Source organism: Schistocerca americana, chromosome 3, assembly GCF_021461395.2.
Source record: "Schistocerca americana isolate TAMUIC-IGC-003095 chromosome 3, iqSchAmer2.1, whole genome shotgun sequence".
Classification (NCBI taxonomy): Eukaryota; Metazoa; Arthropoda; class Insecta; order Orthoptera; family Acrididae; genus Schistocerca; species Schistocerca americana.
In genome coordinates, this window is record NC_060121.1 from 126,783,346 (window position 1) to 126,806,373 (window position 23,028).

The 23,028-nt window shown below is 40.6% G+C and overlaps 1 protein-coding gene across 5 annotated transcripts in view; it reads left to right on the forward strand.

Moving 5' to 3' along the window:
- LOC124605197 (zinc finger CCCH domain-containing protein 18-like) overlaps positions 1 to 23,028 on the forward strand; it is a 128,978-nt gene that overhangs the window by 18,273 nt on the left and 87,677 nt on the right. For all 5 annotated transcript variants that reach the window (XM_047136727.1, XM_047136726.1, XM_047136729.1 and 2 more), the window contains exon 2: positions 9,296 to 11,421. In XM_047136727.1, the coding sequence (XP_046992683.1) occupies positions 9,314 to 11,421 (2,108 nt within the window). In that variant the 5' untranslated portion in view covers positions 9,296 to 9,313. The remainder of the gene's footprint in view (positions 1 to 9,295; positions 11,422 to 23,028) is intronic.

Genomic DNA, 23,028 nt, shown 5'->3' on the forward strand with positions numbered 1-23,028 from the left:
TCTCTCCTTTCGCAGCCCTTATCTTCTATCGTATATCCACTGGAGGGTCCACAATGACCAATGTGGTTGTGACCAATTCCCAGTCTTCCTGTCCCTCCCTCGGCATTGCTCCCTGGGATGCTCGCCCAGATGGGTTGTCTGTAATGCTGGCTGAGATGGGTTCACCTCTGCTGTTGTCCTTAGTCCCCATTGCAAGGCAGTATCGATGCAGCTTTTTAGTATACAATGGCAGCCATTCTTTTGGCAGCCAACCAAGCCCTCCTCTCTTCCTAGGTATCACTCCATTGGAGGACAGTACCTTGGTGGACCCCAGAGATCACTGGGGCCATTAGAGATTGAAGGTGGCCACTCCAACACCATAAACAGCACCCTTCGCTGGAGCACCTCATTGCCTTTAAACGACTCTGTGCCTGTGTCCGTTATCTCATTAGACAAAAATGGCAAGAATCATGGAAACATTACATTTCCACCATTGGATAGTGTACCTCTCCATCACAGGTATGGACAAATATTGGATCCAGATGCTGTCACCGAACATTTTGCTGAGCATTATGCTTGCTCTTCTGTGTTTGAGAACTATACCCTGCCTTTCGGAACCAGTGCGCGTATCTTTTACTACCCGCCACCTGGGGCTATATAATGCTTCATTCAATGAATGGGAACTCTCCAGTGTCCTAGCCCATTGTCCTGACATAGACCCAGGCCTAGACCTCATCCACAACCAGATGCTGAAACATCTCTCAGTGGGTTGTCAACATCACATCTTTTCTCTCTTTAGTTGGATCTGGAACAAGGATGAGTTCCCATGTCATTGGCAAGTAAGTGAGATAGTTCTTGCACTGAAACCAGGTAAAAACCCTCTAGAGACGGGCAGTTGTCACCCAATCAACCTTACCGACATTTGTTTGTAAGTCGCTCGAACACATAGTAAGCGAGCAGCTGTGTGGGATCCTCGAGTCTTGGGGCCTTTTGGTTGCATCGCAAGGCAGTGTTCACAAAGGCTGTTCCACTGCTGATAATTTGGTTCACGTGGAGTCCACCATTTGTATGGTCTTTGCACGTCATCAGCACCTCTTTGCCATTTTTTTCGACCTACAGAAGGCTTATGATACGACATGGCAGCACCACATATATATTACGCTATATGCGGGTGGACTCAGGATCCTCTCCTGATTTTTGTCAAGAACTTCCTGTCGCACCATACATTACAGGTTCAGATTCAAGTGGGTGCTTCACTCAGCCCCCCCCCCCCCCCTCCCGTATCCAAGGTGCCATATGAAAGGCAGAGTCATGGGCTCTCACCGATGGCTTTTGGTTTTCAGCTGCCAGAACGCTTGTCATGCACTTCTGTTGTCATCATACTGTCCACTCACACCCAGAGCTTTACCTAGACGATCAATTACGTCTTGTAGTTGAGACATACTGCTTTTTGAGACTGGTCTTTGATTCCCAGCTGACGTGGCTTTCTTACCTTCACCAGCTTAAGCGAAAGTGCTGGTGACATCTCAGTACACTTCAGTGCCACAGTAACGCTAACTGGGGTGCAGATCGCTCTACCCTTTCATGGTTCTACAAAGCCCTGATTCTCCATTACCTATAAGGTGCCAACAACAACAGCTGCTGAATTATGCTATATGCATTCGTAGCTTCCCTGAACATCCTAACTACTGTGTCCTTTTCCTTGGAAGAGAGTTCCACCTCCCACAACAGCAACCCATAACTTGACTTACAATTGCTGTATGCCTCCACTGCCTCTGTTCAGAACTGAAACTTCCTCCACTGTCACCTCTGGCCAGGGAGATATCGCATCTGTCCCCCTGGCCGTGTCCCTCAGATTTGTCTAGCATTCTTCTTTGGTCTAAAAGATTCTGTTGGCCCCATGATTTTTGGCTTCCTGTTCTTGGCTGTATCAAGATGTATCGGGGTTCAGAAGTGGTATTCACTGATGGCTCAACAGTTGACGGACGAATGGGCTTGGCTTACGTTACAGTGAATGCCTCTCACTTCCAGATAGCTGCAGTGCCTTCACTACTGAATTGATGGCGATTAAACTAACACTTCGTCATGTTCATTCTCTCTTTGCCTGTGATTCCTGGCTGTGGTTTTAACAATTTTTCCCAGAAGATTTGTTTTGGAGGTGGCTTAGTTCCAGTGGCAGAGCGTCAGTGTCTGAGGCAACATTAGCTCAATGGACAAGGGTGTCCAGAATGCCACATTTTTGTGCCAGATGGTGATGGCTGAGAGTATGCAGATATCAATCTACGTGTGTAGGTTTCCTGCAGACACTTTGGCTGAGGTGCCCACTGGTTTTCTGGAAAACAAAGACATCAACGAAGAGCAGTGCACCTAGTGTGTCTACCTCCGTTGTAAACCTAATGTGATCACGAATGCTATTCAAGTGTTCTAAGAATTCTTCCAGGTTTCAAAGTCCGTGGTGCCAGATGAGCAATGTGTCATTGATGTAACAATAAAAGGAACTTGGCTTACCTGGAGCTGTTTCCAAAGCGATGTCTTCAAATTTCTCCACAAAAAGGTTGACTATGAATGGAGCTAACAGAATTCCCACTGCCATGCCATTTGACTGGTTGAAAAACTGGCAACTATACAGGAAATATGACGATGTCAATGTGTGCTTAAGCAATCCTGTGGCTCGAGCTAAGCAATGTTACTTTTATTGTTCCGTCGACAACACTTTTATCATCTGGCCACATTGACGTGAAAACCTGTGAGAATTCTTAGAACACCTGAACAGCATTCACAACCACATTAGGTTTACTGTGGAAGTAGAGACAAATGATGCATTGCCTTTCACAGATGCCCTCATTTGCCAAAAAACCAATGATCACTTCAGCCACGGTGTCTACAGGAAACCTACACACACAGATCAGTATTCACACATTCTCAGCCATCACCATCTGTCATAAAAACGCGGTGTTCTGAATACCGTTGTCCATCATGTTAGTCATCTCAGACGCTGACAATCTGCCGCTAGAATTAAGCTATCTCCGAAAAGTATTCTGGGAAAATGGCTGCAATCACTGCGAGGTATCACAGGCTATTTTTGGTGAGACATGCAAGAAAAATACCACCAAACAAAGGGGCAAGGGACTTGTGTTTTTCTCTTTCTGTGGCACAGCATTGGGAAAGATCAACTGGCTGATAAAGGTAAACAATATTTCATCAGTGTTCAGGCCTCAGCAAAAGTATGATAGCTTGTGATGCCTGTAAAGGATGAATTAGGGCTCAGAATGCCTGGAGTGTACAAGATATCATCTCAATGTTGCTGCTACTACTTTGACCAAACAGCATACACTGTGGAGTAATGCGAGGTGGAACGTGAGAGGTGCTTACACCTACACTGTGCTGAAAAATCAGCCATGGCAAAACACCCTTTAGAAAATCAAAAAGGAATTCTATTCAGTGAAACATCCTTTATTATGAGGACAAAGGGATTTTGGGATAGCATTAAAAAAGAAGCCATAGAAATAAAAAGATGAGAAAATGCCATCAATAAGGACAGCTTGCAGCTCAGCACAACCTGGGACCCAGCCATTGCGAGATTCAAGTGGTTGCAACAGATGCAGGATGAAAATACTACCATATTTGGCGAGGAAGAGCAAATCAGAGACATCACAGCCAGTAGCGCAGCGATACAACAGCAAAACTGTGATGACATGGCAGTCATTTACCACGTGACAATGGCTGAGGTCAAAAGCACATGGGATTTTAAACAACTAACATGTCTGGGAGCCCAAAAAGATATTATTAATTCATATCACTGTGAGACCATATATTTATACAGTTGTAACTTTTTTCTTACATGCGTGCTCTGTTTTACTATTTTCTGTTTGTGAGATTATATAGTTTCCAATTCATAATATAATTTTTATGTAGTTTGTGCTTTGATGAGTAGTTATTTGGCTGTTATAAATATCTATTGAACGACAAGGTATTTACACTTATCTCTGAATTGTTGTGGTGATATATCTGTGTGAAGTTAAAAGCAGAAGGCAGTGACCAACAACCTGCTGGTCATACATTCAGCGAGACATTGACTGATCAGTTACATGGATGGTCAGTTGGTTTAAGATGGCATTGTTGCAAGACCATGGAAATTGTTGAAATTATGATCTTGTTGTAAATGAATACTGCTGTTAATGATACCAGAAGATTCATTCTAAGAAAGAGTTGTGCTGACCATGGAATGTCAGTGGATGTAAAAAAAAAATGGTACACAGTCGAACTTGTGAAAAGAGACAGGCTCATCGCTCCTCAAATTGTTTCATATTTTTCTAATCCTTAGGCACCCATGTTACCTTCAGAATCATTTCATGGTGTCAGTACAGTGTCACATTGTGTGTTTGGAAGCTTACGCTGTGTGATGTGTTCTGGTGACTTCCACAAAGTAGTATGCAGTATTAGAATGGCTAGTTAAAGTTTCTTTATTGAAACTGATACTGGTAGTAGACCAGGAAACATGATTCTGCATATTGAGTGGTTTTAAATGTCAATGGTTGTGGACCTGAAAACCTTGTTATCATTCCCAAATTGGAATATGACAGTTGTGTTTGTATGATGGCTACAGTTTTAGCAGGTACTGTGATTAGCACAAGACCACCAGAGCATACCGTTGTGATCGGGTCAGACTCTGATGAAGATTCTTTTACAGATATTGCAGAGACCTGAAGGATTGATACTCTTGTTTACTTTTCATGAAAGACTACATTCTGTTCATTGGATGAAAAGAAAAATGTGCATTCTTAGAACTTGTATAAGACAGTCTTGGAAGATATATTGAGCAGATGATGATATTAACTCTAAATCTTTAGTACCTTTCATTGTAATTGGAATGCGACAACAGACCTACAACATTGTGCAGATTGTGCATTGCCTTTTGTGTGGGCATATTCCTTACTGATTCATTGACATGTTTGGGCTTTCAGTGTTGTATGTCTTACCCATAATGGAAAATTGTTTCTGTAGTGGGTAAATTAGTCGACACATCTTCCGTACATTTATCCACTCTTTAGATTCCCTAGTATGTACGTTAACATAACAAACAATCACAATCAATCACTGAAGTGTGGGTAGATACATTGTCGTGATGTAAATACTGTGGTTTCACCACAAATCGAGGCATATTTTTTGAATTGCTTCATGCAAATGACATTGACTTCTCATTAAACTTTGTGGCAAGAAATTTTGGTTCTCAATGCCATTAAAATCGAAGAGCACAGTGACCGCAACTTCAACATTTGACCATACTGGTTGAGCTTTTTTCGGTATAACTCTCCAGAATGCTTCCACATGGGCAACTGAGCTTTAGTTTCGATATAACATCTGTAAATCCGTGTTTCTTTACATGTTACGACAAATTTCAGAACTTTAGTTCTGCATCATTGTTGACTTCACCTAGTGACTCTTCAACAACTAGCATTTGCTACTGTTTGTGTACGAAATTGAACAATTTTGGAATAAATTTTGCTGTCAGGTGTTTTATAATAAAAAAAATTAAAAAAAAATTCATGACTCATGCCATTTGATATGCTGATATCATCAGTAACTTCTCTGATTGTTATTCAGTGATAATTCAGTCATTTTTTCACTTTTTCCACAACGTCATTGGTTGATGGTATGGTGGGCATCCAGGGCACTGGTCACATTCCTACGTCTTCATGATCTGCAAAACGCTTATACAATGAGTAAACCCTTATTTTACTCATACCACGCTCACCGGAAGCAGTGTTTAACATTTCTAAAACCTTGCAGCACCTTTTTATTTTATACAGCAAAATTTTATACCAATTTTCTGATCCATTTGTATGTAAATTAAATAATCAGCAATACTACCAGAATATGTGTAATTTTTTTCGACAGCTGGCAACAGACTAAATATCAGGTACGGCTGATACTGTGCAGATATTTTCCAGGCATGTTTATCAACACAACAAAAAATTTGCATGAAACTAATATAAGACACAAAACTACAAAGTTTCCATAATTTTTCGAAACATCTGTTGTATGACGTTTCCTTAAAAGTTTTGAAGCAATGTATATTGCTGATTGCAGTTGTATTATTTCACTGGAGTAGTTGTAAATTTTAATAATGTAGTAGATAATTTTAACTTGATAGATATTGACTGGAGCAGCCACACACATTTACCACAGCCACACACATTTACCACTGGTGCTATAGGTAAAGTGTTATGAAGTAGTCATGAGCACATTCTCTGATTACAGACTCAGTGAGGTAGTTTAATAGTACTTATGGCAAATACTGATTGAGTAAAGGACTCTGTTCTTGTGTTTTTCTTGATCTGTACATACGTGATTACTCTAGGTTTGTTCAGTTTGACTGAACTCGGAGCTTATAGATGTTCAATGTGCCTTCCGTCAGCAGCATGGATGACAGTCATGTGATAATTCTTCCCACAGATGATGAATGTTATCTTGTGTTAGTAAGTTCACCAATGCTGGGATATGAGGCCATACTGAAAAGAAATGCCTCTGAATTTTTTGTATGTAAATTCTTAAATCTTTTGAAATAAATGTCTGCATGTTTATTTCTCAACATAGTCAACTGGGCATGAACACATTTCTATCAAGAGAGACCAGTTTGTTTATAGTATCACTGTAGAATGTTTGACTTTGATGATGGAGTCACAGTCTCACCTCTGCTTGCACTGCTTCATCACTATCATAGGATGAGAGGGTGCTTCATGGGTGGGTGAACTCTTTGAATTTGAAGCTCGATTATAGTACACTGTTCTCACACACCATCATAATTGCTTTACTCACTATGATGTTACGTGCCACGATTTGGATCCCTCTTGTGGTAGACATGAAGAATAAAGATGTAGAACGTTAATAAGGTTTGTTTTTCTTCTTTTATCAAGTGGAAACAAGAATTGGATTGAATAATAGTGAGCCACGATTGTGGCCAGAACAGGATTTCAATGTCAACTTGCCATCATTCTTGTAGGGAACAATCAAAAATTGTGAAATATCTCAGGGCAGAGGACTGGAGCACCTGCGTGTTCGAAAATGGTGTTATGTAGGTGTTCATTGATTTCAGCAAAAATCTTGTACTACGACACTGTGAAATACATTTTTTTAAAAAGTCTATAAACCCTTTGTCCGCGATAGGGCATAAAGCAGTCACTTGTGAGGAAAACTGTGAGTACTTAAGTGTAGTGGATTTTGTCATTTCCAAATGCAGACAGCTGAAAATTACAGGTGGCAGAAATTTAACTTTTTCTAAATTTTGAGGCATGTATTTGAAACGTTCTATACATGTAAATTTTTTCCTGTTTTGGATTTCCTGTACCAAATACAGTTGGCACAGCTTGAACTGTACGTGTTGCAGCAATGCCAAATAGATGTAAAGTTAGTTGACACTTCAGTGCTATAATAGGATCATTTGGGACACTGCTGGAAAATTACTCATTGTTCTTCAAATTCAATTTTTACTTCATGTGTTTACAGTAATTTGGTGTAGAGATTGTCTTTTTTTAAGCACCTGTATTGTAAATCTCTTGAAAACAAATAGATCCTACCTGTAACATAGTTAGCAAAGAGACAATGATTAGTGACTGTCATTATGTTAACAGTGGTTAAAATGGGACATTATTTTTTAAATTTGGGAGAGCATATGGGTACTCACTGATGTTCTAGTTGCAGAACTAAGCGGGAACACTTATCTCCAACTCATATAGATAATAGTGGGTCAATTTAAATATCCTTGTTCACTTCAAACTGGACAAATATGCCCTATAATTAACTGGTGTAATGCTGATATTCATAAAATACTTAGATTGGTGTTCGCTTATTTACGTGTTTCATTAATTACAATTGTGGTCTTCTGTCATGATGAGGATCAAGTCTGTTGAACAATTATAATACATTTTATCATTGAAAAATGCAGTAACATCCTAGCCATTTACATGCATGTTAGTGCAACAGTATGATCACACTAGTGTCTAAGTTTTGGAAAACATGTATTGCACATATGTAAGAAATTTTGTAACAGGTTGTATGTAGTCATGGACGTACATTGTTATTTTGCCTTTATTAACATCATAAAATATTTTATAGGCCATGGTTTGAAAAAGGACGTGATTGTGTGAAACTAGTCACCTGAAGAAATGATTGTATTTGCAAATGATGTATAGTGAAGGAAAATGTACATCTCTGAGGTTGTCTTATACTCCCTCTCACTCCCTCTCCCCCCTCTCACTCCCTCTCCCCCCTCTCACTCCCTCTCCCCCCTCTCACTCCCTCTCCCCCCTCTCACACCCTCTCCCCCCTCTCACACCCTCTCCCCCCTCTCACACCCTCTCCCCCCTCTCACTCCCACTCCCCTCTCTCACTCCCTCTCTCCCCCGCCCTCTCACTCCCTCGGCCCCAGGGACTGTGTCTGTGATACAATATCCAGTCAACATCTATCTTCAGGAGTTCTGGGAACCGGGATGATGCAAAACTTTATTTGATGTGTGTATTTGTTTGTTTATTTTTTTGAAAGTTTTTTCTCTGTTGTATGTAGATTCAAGTGAGTTTGTGCCTTTTGCAAATGGATCTTATTTATGTGATATGTTTTATGCAGAATTGTCTATAATATATTCCCAAATCACCCAGAAATGTCATACGCAGGTCAGCAAAGAAATGGATGTTCATTTTGTAAGTGTGCCTCCAATGTTCGCTGATAACCTGTTTAAAGCATTAACAGTTATGCTGTTGCTTTTTTATTTTGATGCAAGAGAGTCCCAAAGAGTAATTTTTGAATATAGTGAAGCTACATTTCTTTGTTGTGAGCCTTTGATGTTGTCCTTTCAGTTGTCTGTCTGTTGTATCTATCTGTACATCTGTCACTCCCTCATCTGAATTTTTTTCAGTAGCAGCTGAGTTTCAAATTTTTAATAACAATAGGAAAATAATTTAATTAAATTGTAATGCCAGTTTAGATACATCTGGGTTTTGCTGTTAAGAAAATTTCACACTTTTAATATATATAGGACCTTCTCTATATGAATTGCAATTTATTCTGAACTTGTTGTGTTCTGTATGAACAAGTTGCTATTTTGGAAAGGAAACCAGCAGGCAGTCTATGTATATGAACAGTGGTCATAAAAGTTTCAACATACAGAATTTATATGGTCAAGGAAACTACACATAGCCAACTCCTTCATTGGCCATGTTTATTTAATGTGTGTCTCATTTTAAATGCTATCTGAAATTATTGTGCAATGAAACTTATGTAACTTCAAATCTTTATCCACTGCACTCTTTCTTCTTACAGAACTGGCATTAATCCATCATGGACTCTGATAGTTCATTGGATGGTGAAGTTGAAACTAAAAACGAGGTAGAAAATAAATTCAGGAGGTCTGTAGACAGAGAAGAGAATGATTATACACAGGATGGAAGTGAAGAAGACAGTGATGACAACTCGGAAAGTGAAGATTTAAACAGCAGCAAGTCACCACCAAAGTCACCACAAGAACATTGTGAGATATTTCCAAAATCTCCTGCTTCCTATCATAGTAGGTCACCATCAGGGCTAGACAGGCATGATCTATCTCCAAAATCAATGGAATGCCTTTCTATCAAGTCACCTCCTCAAGATGATGTACAGGAGCAGTCAGATAGGTCACCATACTCTACCCCAGTACAGTCTCCACCAGATGCTGATAGAGGTGAAATGTCACCACAGTCTCACAGATCCACCAATTCAGAATCTCTGCCACCAACTGGACAACAATCACCACCTTCTGTGAGGTCTAGCACAGTAGCATCCCCACCTCATCCCAGTAGACATGGTGACTCTCCCAAATCTGATGATTTACATTGTGACTCACCTAAATCTGATGACGTACAAAGTGATTCTCCTAAATCTGATGATGTACAAAGTGATTATTCTAAATCTGATGATGTACAAGGTGACTCTCCGAAGTCTGATGATGTACGTGGTGACTCTCCAAAGTCTGATTATGTACGTGGTGACTCTCCGAAGTCTGATTATGTACGTGGTGACTCTCCGAAGTCTGATTATGTACGTGGTGACTCTCCTAAGTCTGATTATGTACATGCTGACTCCCCTAAATCTGAAGATGTACGTGGTGACTCGCCTAAATCTGAAGATGTACGTGGTGACTCGCCTAAATCTGAAGATGTACGTGGTGACTCTCCTAAATCTGAAGATGTACGTGGTGACTCTCCTAAATCTGAGTATGTACGTGGTGACTCCCCTAAGTCTGATTATATACGTGATGACTCCCCTAAATCTGATTATGTACATGGTGACTCCCCTAAATCTGATTATGTACATGGTGACTCCCCTAAATCTGATTATGTACATGGTGACTCCCCTAAATCTGATTATGTACATGGTGACTCCCCTAAATCTGATTATGTACATGGTGACTCCCCTAAATCTGATTATGTACATGGTGACTCTCCTAAATCTGATGATGTACGTGGTGGCTCTCCTAAATCTGAGTATGTACATGGTGACTCTCCTAAATCTGAGTATGTACATGGTGACTCTCCTAAATCTGAGTATGTACATGGTGACTCTCCTAAATCTGATGATTTACATGGAGACTCTTCCAAACCCACCAATGTACCTACTGGCTCTCCTACACCCCTCAGTGTACATGGTGGCTCTCCTAAATCCCTCGATGTACACAGTGACTCTCCTAAATCTCGCAACGTGCACAATGACTCTCCTAAATCCAGTGACATACATGGTGACTCTCCTAAATTGGGCAATGTACATGGTGACTTTCGGAAATCTGATGATGAAGATGTTGATGACGATGATGATGGGGAACTTTCGGACTCGAGTCAGAGTGGCAGATCTAGCAGACAGAGTGATGCATCTTCTGTAAAATCTAAGAGAAGTGAACAAAATGGTATTGTTGTGAATGCTGTTGAAATTGTAAATAAAGAAGAAACTCTGAATGTTAATCAGAAACAGGAGAAAAATGAGATGGAAACTGAAAGTACAGTTAAAAAAGATGGTATTCCTGGTCATGGTGAAGATTTATCTGATGTTTCAGATTTAGACAGTAATGATGGTAATGATAGTTTGGATGCAATATCTGAAGAAGACCGCCAGAAAAGAAAGAATGAAGAGAACAAAAAAGTTGAGGGTGGAAAAGTAAGGAAAGACTCTTCTGCCGTGGAGGAAATGGAACAGTTAGATTTTGAAGCTGAAGAACAGCAGGAAAAGGAAGACAGAGAAGAAGGTGAATGTGAAGAGAAGAAGGATGAGAAGAGTGATGATGAAGGTGAATTGAAGGGTGATGATTTAGAAGAAGGAGAACTAACTGATGATGATGAAAATCGGCCCGAGGAAACAGAGCCACGGCCAGTTTGTCGATTTTACAACCGTGGACAATGCACTTGGGGCTCTAATTGCAGGTATGTTATTATTTTATCATATTTAAGTCCTAATTTTGTGTTTATGCTGCGTTTTTTTGTCAGACATGCAAATTGGAGTTACTCTGCCTTATGCATTAGACTTGCTAATTTCAAAAGAAAGTATATGTTTCCTAATTCAGAAGCTTACAATTTTCTCTTCCACATAGTTCTCTGGAGTCCAAAATGTCACACAGAAAAATTACACACTATTTTCTCCAGTTTCTAAACAAGTAGTAGTCTTGAGAATAAGCTTGAGCTTTTTATTTTCATTGAGTATAATTTTATGTCATTATGTAAAAACATGAATACTACTCACAGGTTAGGCCTATGCGTATTCTGACTGTGGTGCAGGGTTTCCTAAACTGTGTTCAGTGGAATACTAGTGTTGCTCGGGTAGCAAATAAGTGCTCCGTAAAAAAACCTATTAATACACGGCATGCCCTCCCTCTCCCCTCCTCTCTCTCTCTCTCTCTCTCTCTCTCTCTCTCTCTCTTTCTCTTTGAAGTTATCACTCAATAAAACAAGTTTTTCCTCATTTTTTAAAAAAATAACCTTCAAAATAACCAGTGTGTTCCATCAAAGTAACTGGTCTCGAATATGTTCCACCAGAGAAAAGGCTGGGGAACCTCTGCAGTGACGTACCCTGCAGTAGTGCAGAGTATCGTTAATGATATACATGCAGCTGTGATGTTTCACTGTACAATATTCCAGTGGGATTTTCAAAAATTTGTTAGTATGTCAGTTCAACATAACAAATGTGATTTGACTATAACATAGTTTCAATGGCACCTTCAGAATTTGACAGGAGCCTTCAGTTGTTTATTATTTAGTAGAGAGAAAGATTGCCTTGCCCAGGTGTATATACTGGTGCTAGAGACTTTGCATACATGGAATATATTTTTTACTTCTTTGTACACAAAGCTTGTGTAGTGTCATTGGGACATGCATGAAGAGGTCGTTTGTTTCACTAACATGGAAGAGAGGCATGTATAACGGGCCATGTGGAAAGCAACTATCACTGAAGGTGCATTTACGTGTGGCTGTAACTTGCCCCCCACACGAGTATAGGTAGACATGTAAATTCATGCCTCTTCCTCAGCATGTGTGTGCAAGTGATTCCATTCACACCTGTGTTCACATTGGACACCTCGATTTCCATCTGGGGCGCACTACAGCCGCAAGGCGCCCAAGTGTAAATGCTCCTTAATGTCCACACTCATGAGACACTTCATCTGTCTTTGTGCTTTGATTATGGTCATGACTTAACAGAAACTCACCAGGAATTGTACACTTTTAAGGCAGAATGGTAAATTGTGAGGCATACGCAAGATTCGGGGTGTAAAAACTCGCTTGCTTGTGCCACTTCCTGTCAAAACTTTCACTTCTGTGCTATGATGTTACTTTGGAGAGAAGTTTCTTTAAGCCTTCATGAGTGAAGGGTTCTGAGGTGTGAGATAATGCATGATGCTTTCAATCAGAGTGGCATTACACCTCTGTTTCGGAAGAAGTTTGCAAAGAGTGATTTAAATCCTGATGTTCTCGAGCCACAGTAAGTCTTGCCTCATGATCTTCACTGCGTTGTTGAGACGGCATAATCCTCAGACTTTTAGCTGTTTTTGTGTATTCAGAAAGACTTTAGAATTTTCTAGACAGTGTTATTCATAGACAAAACTAAATCAAAATGCAATGAGTAGGCACCCAAGTAACAAAGAAAACTTAATAAATCCGTCTTTCCTAGCAAAGAATGTAAATGAAACTTATCATGAGAAGCAAAGTTGTTGATACACAATGAAAAATCAGTAAATCTGTACATCCTAGCCAAGTAAATTTGCTGTTTGTTTGTATTCGTAAGGATAAGATTGTGACACTTAATTCTGTCAGTGACATAAACTTCCAAAAATACATCTGTCACAAAAAACTACCAGCACTACCTACTGGTTCTTTGGTGTACTATGGAGCTAACAGCACCATCCATTGGATGTTGGTGCACTACCTTTAAACATCCAAAGCACTAAGCTGAGCTAAGGATTTTAGATGAAACTAAACTACAGATAATTTTTTCTGTATCTGATGTTGATGAAATACGGCCTATATGTTGCCCCAAGCTACGCTCAGGTTACTTGTAATTTCAACTTCTGGTAGTTTTGGATATTAGAGTGTTCAAACAGACAAGCACACTGGTTTTTCAGTTTTATTATTAATATAGATTCATGTGCGCTGTTTCTCCAGAAATTACAATCTTAAAATGAAATCATTCATATTTTATTGACATTGTAGCACTATTTTACAAAATGCAGACATGCATGGTTTTCAGCTGACTGCTGACCTAATTTATATTTCATTTTTGGAAAGAACAAAAAAAATATTGTGTTTAAATCATTCATCAGTTTGTCCATTTCCTTTATCTTATATTTATATATTTTCCATTCCTCAGGTATATTCCATTTCATTCCAATAGGTACGGTGTGTAAATTTTTCATAGTATTTTTGATATTACTTGCTACATGTTTTGTTGTTTGCAAATAATATCCAAAATCAGTCGTTGTTGTTCAGGGTGATATGTTCCTTCTACATGTTTGATCTATATAAATACGGTCACATGTTCTGCATTGTGATCTGTAAACACCATTCACACCAGATGCATAACATAATATATATAATACTGGTACGATACTTCAGTGTAATAAACTTTTTTCATTATGTGGGTTTTTGTCACGCCAAACTATCCCTCTGTTGATACAGTTATGCCATAGCATAGCAAATTAAGTTTCGTCTATCGGCACATTAGTGTATAGGTGTATTATGTCAAATGACCCTTGTAGCATGTTATCAGTGATTGACAGATCCTTAGCTTCATTACTGAAAAATAACTACTGCATACACATTAGTTCATTGGATATCTTTATGAGCTTGCTAGTTTTTTTATACAAGCAGCTATTTAATTCTGCTATCAGAATCTCTCTCCCTTTAATAATAATATGCGTACTTTTGCACATGGAAAATCTGCCTGCAATCCCCATGATTTTTAATGAGCAGTACTGCAATATTAAATACACTATTGAAACAGAGCCCAAAAGGAAGAGTAATTTCTTACACTTACTTGACAGTAACAAGGCTAGAAAATAAGTTGAAATTTTCTATTTATTATAAACCCTCACATACCGATGCAATAATAGGGGATGACACCAACTATCTGCCATGACATTTCTTTGCTGTGGTGACTTGCCTGTGTATCTAGTGTGTATAGAGTCCAATGTGGAACAAGAGGTTTTTTGTGTAGGTCAAACTGGTTGTAATTTTGTAACTAGGTACAAGGAACATATCAGCCTGAACAACAAGACTGCATTTGGACATCATTTGTGAACCACAAAACATGAAACTTTGGAAAATACTTGAACATTTTGCACATAGCACCCATGGAAATGAAAATGTTATAGCTCAGGAATGGGAATTGTATAAATGGAAGATAAGGAACTGGACAATTTGATAAATGAACTGTCCAGATTTATGTGCATTAATTTTTTTCGTTTTTAAAAATGAAATATGGTTCAATACAGCAGTCAGCAGATGGCCATGCACATCAGTCAGCCTTTATAAATGCAGTATGAATGTATTTCATTTTAACTTCATAATCTCTGAAGCGGCATCTCACTCGAATACATAATAAACAGCTGAAGATGCCTGTCAAGTTTTAAAGTTGCCATTGAAATTACGTTACAGTCAAATCACATTTGTTATGTTGACATGATGTACAGACAAATATTTTGAAAATTCCATTGGAATTTTGTGCAACGAAACATTAGGGCTGCTTGTATACCATAAATGATGTATTGCACTACTGTAATCTGTGCCTACAAAATGTTGGAAAACTGTTTATGTATTTTAACATTTTATTTTTTATTAATATTATGCCTTCTGATGTAGGTAATGATTTAAAGATGAATGCAAGCATTTAAAACTAGTCACCATTAAAAAAATTACATGTGACTTTGATGGAAGCCTTGATTTATTGATTGATTGATTTTAACAGGGAAGCTAAAACAGCTTAGTTCTGACCCGCCACTGCCCGCACCGAAACTAGATTTATTGTGCAGTATCACTCCATGTATGTCTAGTAAGCCAACCAGTGCCCTTAAATAGTGCAAGGAGTCCCTCTACCAGCTTTTTGTTAGACACAATTTCTTCAGGTCTAGTTGTCCCAAAGATTTTGTATCTTTTACTCTCCAGTGCCATGCATTCGAAGATTTGGTGTGATGCAGTTTCTTCACCCTCGTCACAGGTCTTACATTTAGGGTCCTCTTTTGTTATACCCATTGTGTGTAAGTGTTTTTTGAAATTCCCATGGCCTGTCATCAGTTCAGTCATGAGTTTGATCTCTTTCCTGTTTCAACCCAGGATTACAGAGCTTCTTTTAAAACATGGCTTGGGCATCATTACCTTACCATGTTTTTGCCCATGGACCTTGGTCCAATATCCTATGTGCTTCTTCCTAAGCCAGCTCCGTAGTTCTAATTTGATCATAGCCAGGTTCCGGTCCAATAAATGGAGTTGTTGCCCCCATCCTAGCCAATCTATCGGCTTGTTCATTGCCACAGATCCCTGAGTGGCCAGGGATCCACACTAGGTTTACCCTATTGCTTCCCCTTAGCTCCACCAGAGCCCTGTGGCAATCTGCAACAATCTTAACTCTTGTTGCAGGAGCTGCCAATGGTTACAGGGCTGCCTGGCTGTCTGAATAGATGTAGATGCTACAGTCATTGTAGCACCTACGCATATTCTCCTCCACACATGCCCTGATTGCAGTTAATTTCAACTTGGAATACAGAGGCCAGTTTTCCTAGTGAGATGATGCTTTCCAGTCTTGGCTGAACCCCGTACACCCCTGCCCCAATGCCTTGTTCTGTTTTCGACCCATTGGTGGACCAAATGGATGTCCCCCATACAGTGTCGAACAGTTTTCTCCCACCGCTCATTACTTCCAATTATTATGTTGTAAGGCTTGTCGAAGCTGTTGGGAGTTATTGTATAGTCGGCAGGCATTTCCCCAGCGATTCCTATATTTACCTCACTCTCCATGTTAGTGTGTGACTCTGGATATCCGAATTAGACCCAGTTTTTGCAGTTTTAAGTCTGTGTGCCCCAGCTGCTACCTCCATCTTGACCCAAAGGTGAAGTGGAGGCTTCCATTCCAGCAGTTGGTGTGCTGCTAATTCTGCCCGTTATGGCTAAGCAGGCCAATCTCTGCACCTTAGCAAGCTTCTTAGCAGCAACCCGCTGTTCTACCTTCTTACATCACACTAAGGCCGCCTAGGAAATCCTAGATCTAACCACTGTGGTGTATATCCAGTGCATACCCCTGGGGCTTAGGCCCCAGTTTTTGCCACAAGCCCTTCTAGTACTCACTAGAGTACTTTTTGCCTTGGAGCAGATGCTCTTAATGTGAGGGGTCCATGTTAGCTTCTCATCTAAGGTTACCCCTAGGTATTTCACTATCCCCTTCACACGTAAAGTTTTATCGAAGAGCTTTAGATTCCAACTTGGGTGTTGAATATGTCTCTTTGTAAATGCCACCACAACAGTGTTCTTAGGATTAACTCTCAGATTCTGTTTAATGCACCATTCTTGCACAATGTCCAGTCCTCCTTGTGTCAGTGAATTTGCCAAGTATTACTATGACAAGGTCACCTGCGTATCTTTGGCATAAGCATTGTCTAGAACTTAGTTCCACAATGAGTTCGTTCACCACTAGATTCCACAATAGAGGAGACAAAACTCCTCCTTGTGGGCAGCCTCTAGTGGCCTTAATTACCATCTTTTTGTTCATCAAGGTAGCCTCTACCTTCCTTCCACTAAGCATGGCCCTGATCCACCTACATATAGTGGTCCCCAGGTCATGCACATCTACTGCCCTTACATGGAATCGAAGGTCATGTTACTAAAGGCCCCCTTGATATCCAGAGGGCTATTTCTTGGAAGTGAAGTGCTTTTTCCACCTTCCCAATGAGTTGGTGGAGAGCTGTCTCATATGATTTACCTGGTTGGTATGCTTGTTGGTTTGAGTGTAGAGGGAGCCTACTCAGCCTCCTCTCCCCAACATATACATTAACCAGTTTTTCCAATGTTTTGAGGATGAAGGAGGAAAGACTGATTGGTCTCATATCCTTGGCGTTGGTATGATCAATTCTCCCTGGCTTTGGAATGAAGACAACCTTCATTGCCCTCCAAGCATTGGGAATGATTCCTACTGCTAGGCTAACCCTGAATAGCTGGCACAGGACTCTTACGAGCTTTCCTCCTGCCTGTTGCAGGAGAGCTGGAAAAATTCCATCTGGGCCAGGTGACTTGAACGGTTGGAATTTTCCCACCGCCCACTGGATTTTGTTGAAGTTCACATACTCCTTGGCCGATTCCCAGTCCTCTCTTAGAGTGCCTGAGAACCATTGTCTCTCTGGGGTCACATACTGGTCTGTGTTGTCTGGCAGAGGAAAGTGAGTTTTGAGGAGCAATTCCAGGGTCTCATGTGCTGTCTTTGTATATTCCCCAGCCTCCTTCCTCAATGTACCTCCTGGATTGGTTGGTACTCTAGTGAGAATCTTGCGAAGTCTGGCTTGAGCAGCCATGCCCTCCACTTCCTCACAGAATGCCTTCCAGGAGGTCTCCTTTGCTTGTCTTATTGCAAGATTGAAACTGACAAGGGCCTCAGGATATTTAGCCCATTGTCCTTTATGTCTCACAATATTAAACAGTCTCTGTACCTGTTTTCTTTGCATTTCCAGTTTGTTATTCCACCAAGGAACACTTCTATTTGTGCCCTTCCTGGTGATTGTGTAGTTGTCCTGATATGAGGTCACTATGGCAGAGGTAACAGCCTCTGCTACTTCCTCAAATTCTACTGGATTCCTTATTGAGGTTTTAAATTTCTGATAAGTCTAAGTCAAGGTCCCTTCTATATGTCTTCCAGTCTGTTTTCCTGGGATTCCTATAGGTCATGGTCTGTCTGATTCCCATTTCAACCTTGAATTTGATGTACATGTGGTCCGATGAGGATGGCTCCAACACCACATGCCATTGTTTGACATAGCTACCCATCATCATGGAGCCAAAGGTTATGTCAATTACTTCTTCCCTTCTGATATTCCTAAATGTAGGTTTGTTGCCCCTATTCAGGACCTCTAAGTTGTTAGCTGAAAGAGATTCAAGAAGGTACTCACTTCTACTGTTGATGTCCTTGCTGCCCCACACTAGGTTGTGGGCATTGGCGTCACATCCCACCAGCAGTTGATCACCTTGCCGATGGCAAGTCTCGACCAGTCTCTTCACCTCCAAAGGAGGAGGAGAGCTGTCTTCGTAAGGAAGATATGCTAAGGCCAAAATAATTTCCCTCATGATACCTTCCTCACATTGCTGCATTTTAATGGTCACTAAGTCCCTAGTGCAGAAATCCATCATTGGCACGAAAGAAATACCATTTCTTACATAGATGCATGTTCTGGAGTTTCATAGATTCCTAGCATAGATCAGTTTACCTCCAGTGCCACCGAGGCCCGGTACACCCCCTTTGTATAAATAGGGTTCTTGTATCAGGGCCACGTTCACTTCCTGTCTCCCCAGGCAGTGGCTCAGGGCAGCACCTCCAGGTTCCATCAAGCTGCCATCTTTGAGGTCTTTGAGAACCTGACCTGCGAAAACCCTAAAAACAGTTTCAGGTCCTGCTCCCACATCGCCTTCAGGGACTTCTTACCGACCTCCACCACCAGGGTTTGTCCTTCCAGAGCAGCCTTCTGGTCAATCACTCTCCAGTCTTCTGTCGAGACTTTTGGGTTCTGGGCCCCTATTTTCCTGAACAGTCTTGGAAGAGACTTCCTTAAGGATCTTAGGTACCCATAATGATATCTTTGCGGTCTTAAGAAGTTCCGCTGCCATCTTAATCAGCAGCTTCGCATCTTCCCACGGGGATATCATGGGCACCTTGTCCTTGAGCCATTCCACCGTGTGCACCCCCTCACAGACAAAAATGAGTGCACCACGATCTAGATAGACCCTCCTGAAGTTGGCTCCTGGGCCAGTGTTGCCCCCAATCTTTTCATAGAGGGCCATCTGTACCAGTTCCTCCCGTTGTGAGGTGATGGCCACCAGTGGATAACCTTCCTGGATAACTGCCATCCTAAAATCCGAGACTGCAGTACTATAGGTCTGTTTCCCTTTTTCTTGCCTCGGTTTTTTCTGGACTCGCTTATCCAGGAAGGAGGGGGTCTTTGATTCCTCCCTTCTCCGCTTACTACATGTCTTTGATATTGTGGGGGGTCTGCATATCCTCTTCAACGTGAGACTGTTGTTTCCTGGGGGGCTTAGGTTCTAGTCCCTTTAATTCCCTCCACTTGTCTTTAGGAAGCCATTCTTTCCCTTCCTTTTTCCTCTGTTCCTTGAGTATCTTTCTCCTCTGGGCCCCAGACGAGCCTTTGATCTTAATCTGGTCTAGCTTCTCAGTTACAGTTCCTACTTCTGGCTCAGGTCTAGACCCTGATTCAGTAGTGGGAATGCCATCCATTGGTTCTGTCTGTGATGTTTGGGTATCTGAGGTCTCAATTTTCCCCTCAGTTTGTTTTTCTTATTTCCTATAATTGTGTCCATATTGGTCCCACGAGATTTAAGGATCTAGAAGGTCCACAGCACGAATACCCCGCGCGGTGTAAGGTAATTACTCAGGGAGGTCGCCCGGTATCCCTGAGGCCCTGTTTACGACACATCTTTCCATGTGCCGTGCACTCCTCATCATGGATTGCATCACACCTTGGGTTGGGTCAGGGAATAGGGTAGGACTAGGAGTGGATAGGGAAGATGGGATGTTGTGGGACACTCTTAGTCTGATCCATCGGCTGAGGCCTTTCCGGCAGTAGGTCCTCTACCTTTGGCATAACCCTCAGCTTCCCGCGGATACGCAAGCCTCTCCACCCTCACGGACAGTGCTTCGTCAAGGTGGTGTCCCCCAGAGAGGGACGGAAGCCTTAATCCCTACACATTATAAAAATGGATGTATGTATGTGTGTGTATATGTTCCACATCTCCTAAACCACTGCACCGATTTCAGCCAAATTTGGTACACATATCCCTGACCGTTAGGCGACAATCTCTGTGGTGTAAGAGCCACTACTTTTCATATTTCAGGAGATATGGTGTCATACACAGTAAAATTCATGAAAAACTCCCATTCTGTGGATAATGGTTAAATTCATTACTTCTGTGCTAAGAACTCTATTCTCAACATATTTTGAAGACAGTACTTAGATATGCCACTGAAAGTACATACAGAAATATATCATTGTACAACACATAGTTCAAGAAATATGACTTCATAAGCACTATGACATGGGAAAAAATGCCGCATCATGCACGAAGTTTTAATACATTTATTGTTAACTGCTGTGCCAGTCCCACATTCAGGTCAACTTAAGGAAATCCCTGACATGAGTTGGCTTTTTTGACAGCTTTCAACTGCAAAGTGCAAATGGCGGTAGGTGAAAACATTACCCATCTATAGAGCTACAAAGAGGTGGTGTCATAGAGAAATTCACTAAATAGCATTGTAGATAAGCGAAGCAGCTGTACTTATACAATCATATATTATGCATATTTCTTTGTATGACTGTTTCATAATTTCAAAGGTGTTTTCATGAATGTGCAGAAATTAAATTTTTTCGATGTTACGCTACAAACATAATTCACTTTTTTTCCATTTCTAATAGAAAAATGACATAATGGAAACCCTGACAATGCTGGGTTTGTCAGACAGATTTCGAAGTGGTCTTTGTTGACTTGCTTTAGCTTAGTCAGTAACCCCAAGACCATTGCAAGCACTTTTACCGTGTACTGTGGTTAAGTAGAGCTGATTTGCATCAGAATTGTAACCAGTCTTGTCAAGACATATTTTTTCTTTGTTTTGGTTTTTATATTGTGCAGGTGTGCCACTAGTAAAACACAACATATTTTTTATGTTAGTGTCAGACATGGTCAGAACAGTGTTCTCATGGGCCCCATAGTTACTCTACAAGGTCAGATTACTGCCAAGGATTATCCTCTAATACTACAGTGTTGTTTCCCCAATGGTAATACCATGTTTCAGGACAACAGGGCCACTGTTCACACACTTCACATCATCCAGAACTAATTTTGTGAGCATAAGGATGTACAGTGACATCTCCCCTAGCCATCACAGTCACCGGATATCGGTATTATTGAGCCTTCGTGTTCTACTTCGAATAGAAGGCTGCATGATTGCTATCTGCCTCCATTATTCTTACCAGAATTTTCCACTAGCTTGTAGTAAGAATGGTGTAAGAATCCCTTGAAAACCGTTTAGGAGCTCTGTTTATTTTTTCGGAGATGATTGGAAACTGTTTTGAATTACGACGGGAATTCCTCCACCGCATTAGGCACGGTAATGTATTTTTTCCGTTTTCTTGTCTGCCTCCTATACCTATAAGTACTTTAATGGAAAAAACTATTGTAACAGTATAAATCAAGCTGAAGCAGAAATTCCATACTTTGTCATTGTTGACTGTTCCTTCCAATATTAACTGCAATGAAATGTAGGTGCAGTGCAACTGTGTGTTACAGTATTTAAGAATTAGTTTCCCTGTCAGCTCATTCTTTCTCCATCCTCAGACTTTTATCAGAGGCAACAGAAATATGTGAGAAACTTCCTGGCGGACTGAAACTGTGTGCCAGACTGAGGCTGTAATTTGGGACTCATGTCTTTCATGGTCAAGTGCCGCCAGGAACTTTCATATCAATGCACACCCCACTGCAGAGTGAAAAGTTTCATTCTGAACACACATTTTGTCGAGAAAATATGAAAGGAATGTTTTCAAGATTTTTGAAAAAAAAAATGTTTTTTCAATATGAAATTAATATCATAGTAATGTTATTTTGCATATCGTATCAAATCAACTCGTAGTTGAAGAGCCTTAAAATGACACCAGCTCTACTCTGTGGCTTCAGTTGTTTTTTTAATATATTCAAGTTTATTCCCCAAAACCTTTGGGCAACCAGACAAACATTTTTGAAACTCAAAAACAAAAAACTGAAAATATCAAAAACTATTAGAATTTGCTGCATTTGTTAGCTTCATGGGTACTATTAAGTATTAAAAAATCAAAGTAGTTGGAGAGACCAAGGTCCAAAAATGAAACAAAATTATATTAGTTGATATGGATTGACCGTAATGGGAGTGATGTACCACTTTCATCACAGTTCTGTGTAAATGGAAAATGGTTCCCAATAATTACAGTATTTAGCAAAAATACATATGTATTCAAAATCATAACATAAAAACAAGATTACTGAGCGAGGTGGCGCAGTGGTTAGACACTGGACTCGCATTCGGGAGGACGACGGTTCAATCCCGCGTCCGGCCATCCTGATTTAGGTTTTCCGTGATTTCCCTAAATCACTCCAGGCAAATGCCGGGATGGTTCCTCTGAAAGGGCACGGCCGACTTCCTTCCCCATCCTTCCCTAATCCGATGAGACCGATGACCACGCTGTCTGGTCTCCTTCCCCAAAACAACCAACCAACCTAAAAACAAGATTAATGCAAGTATAAAATAAT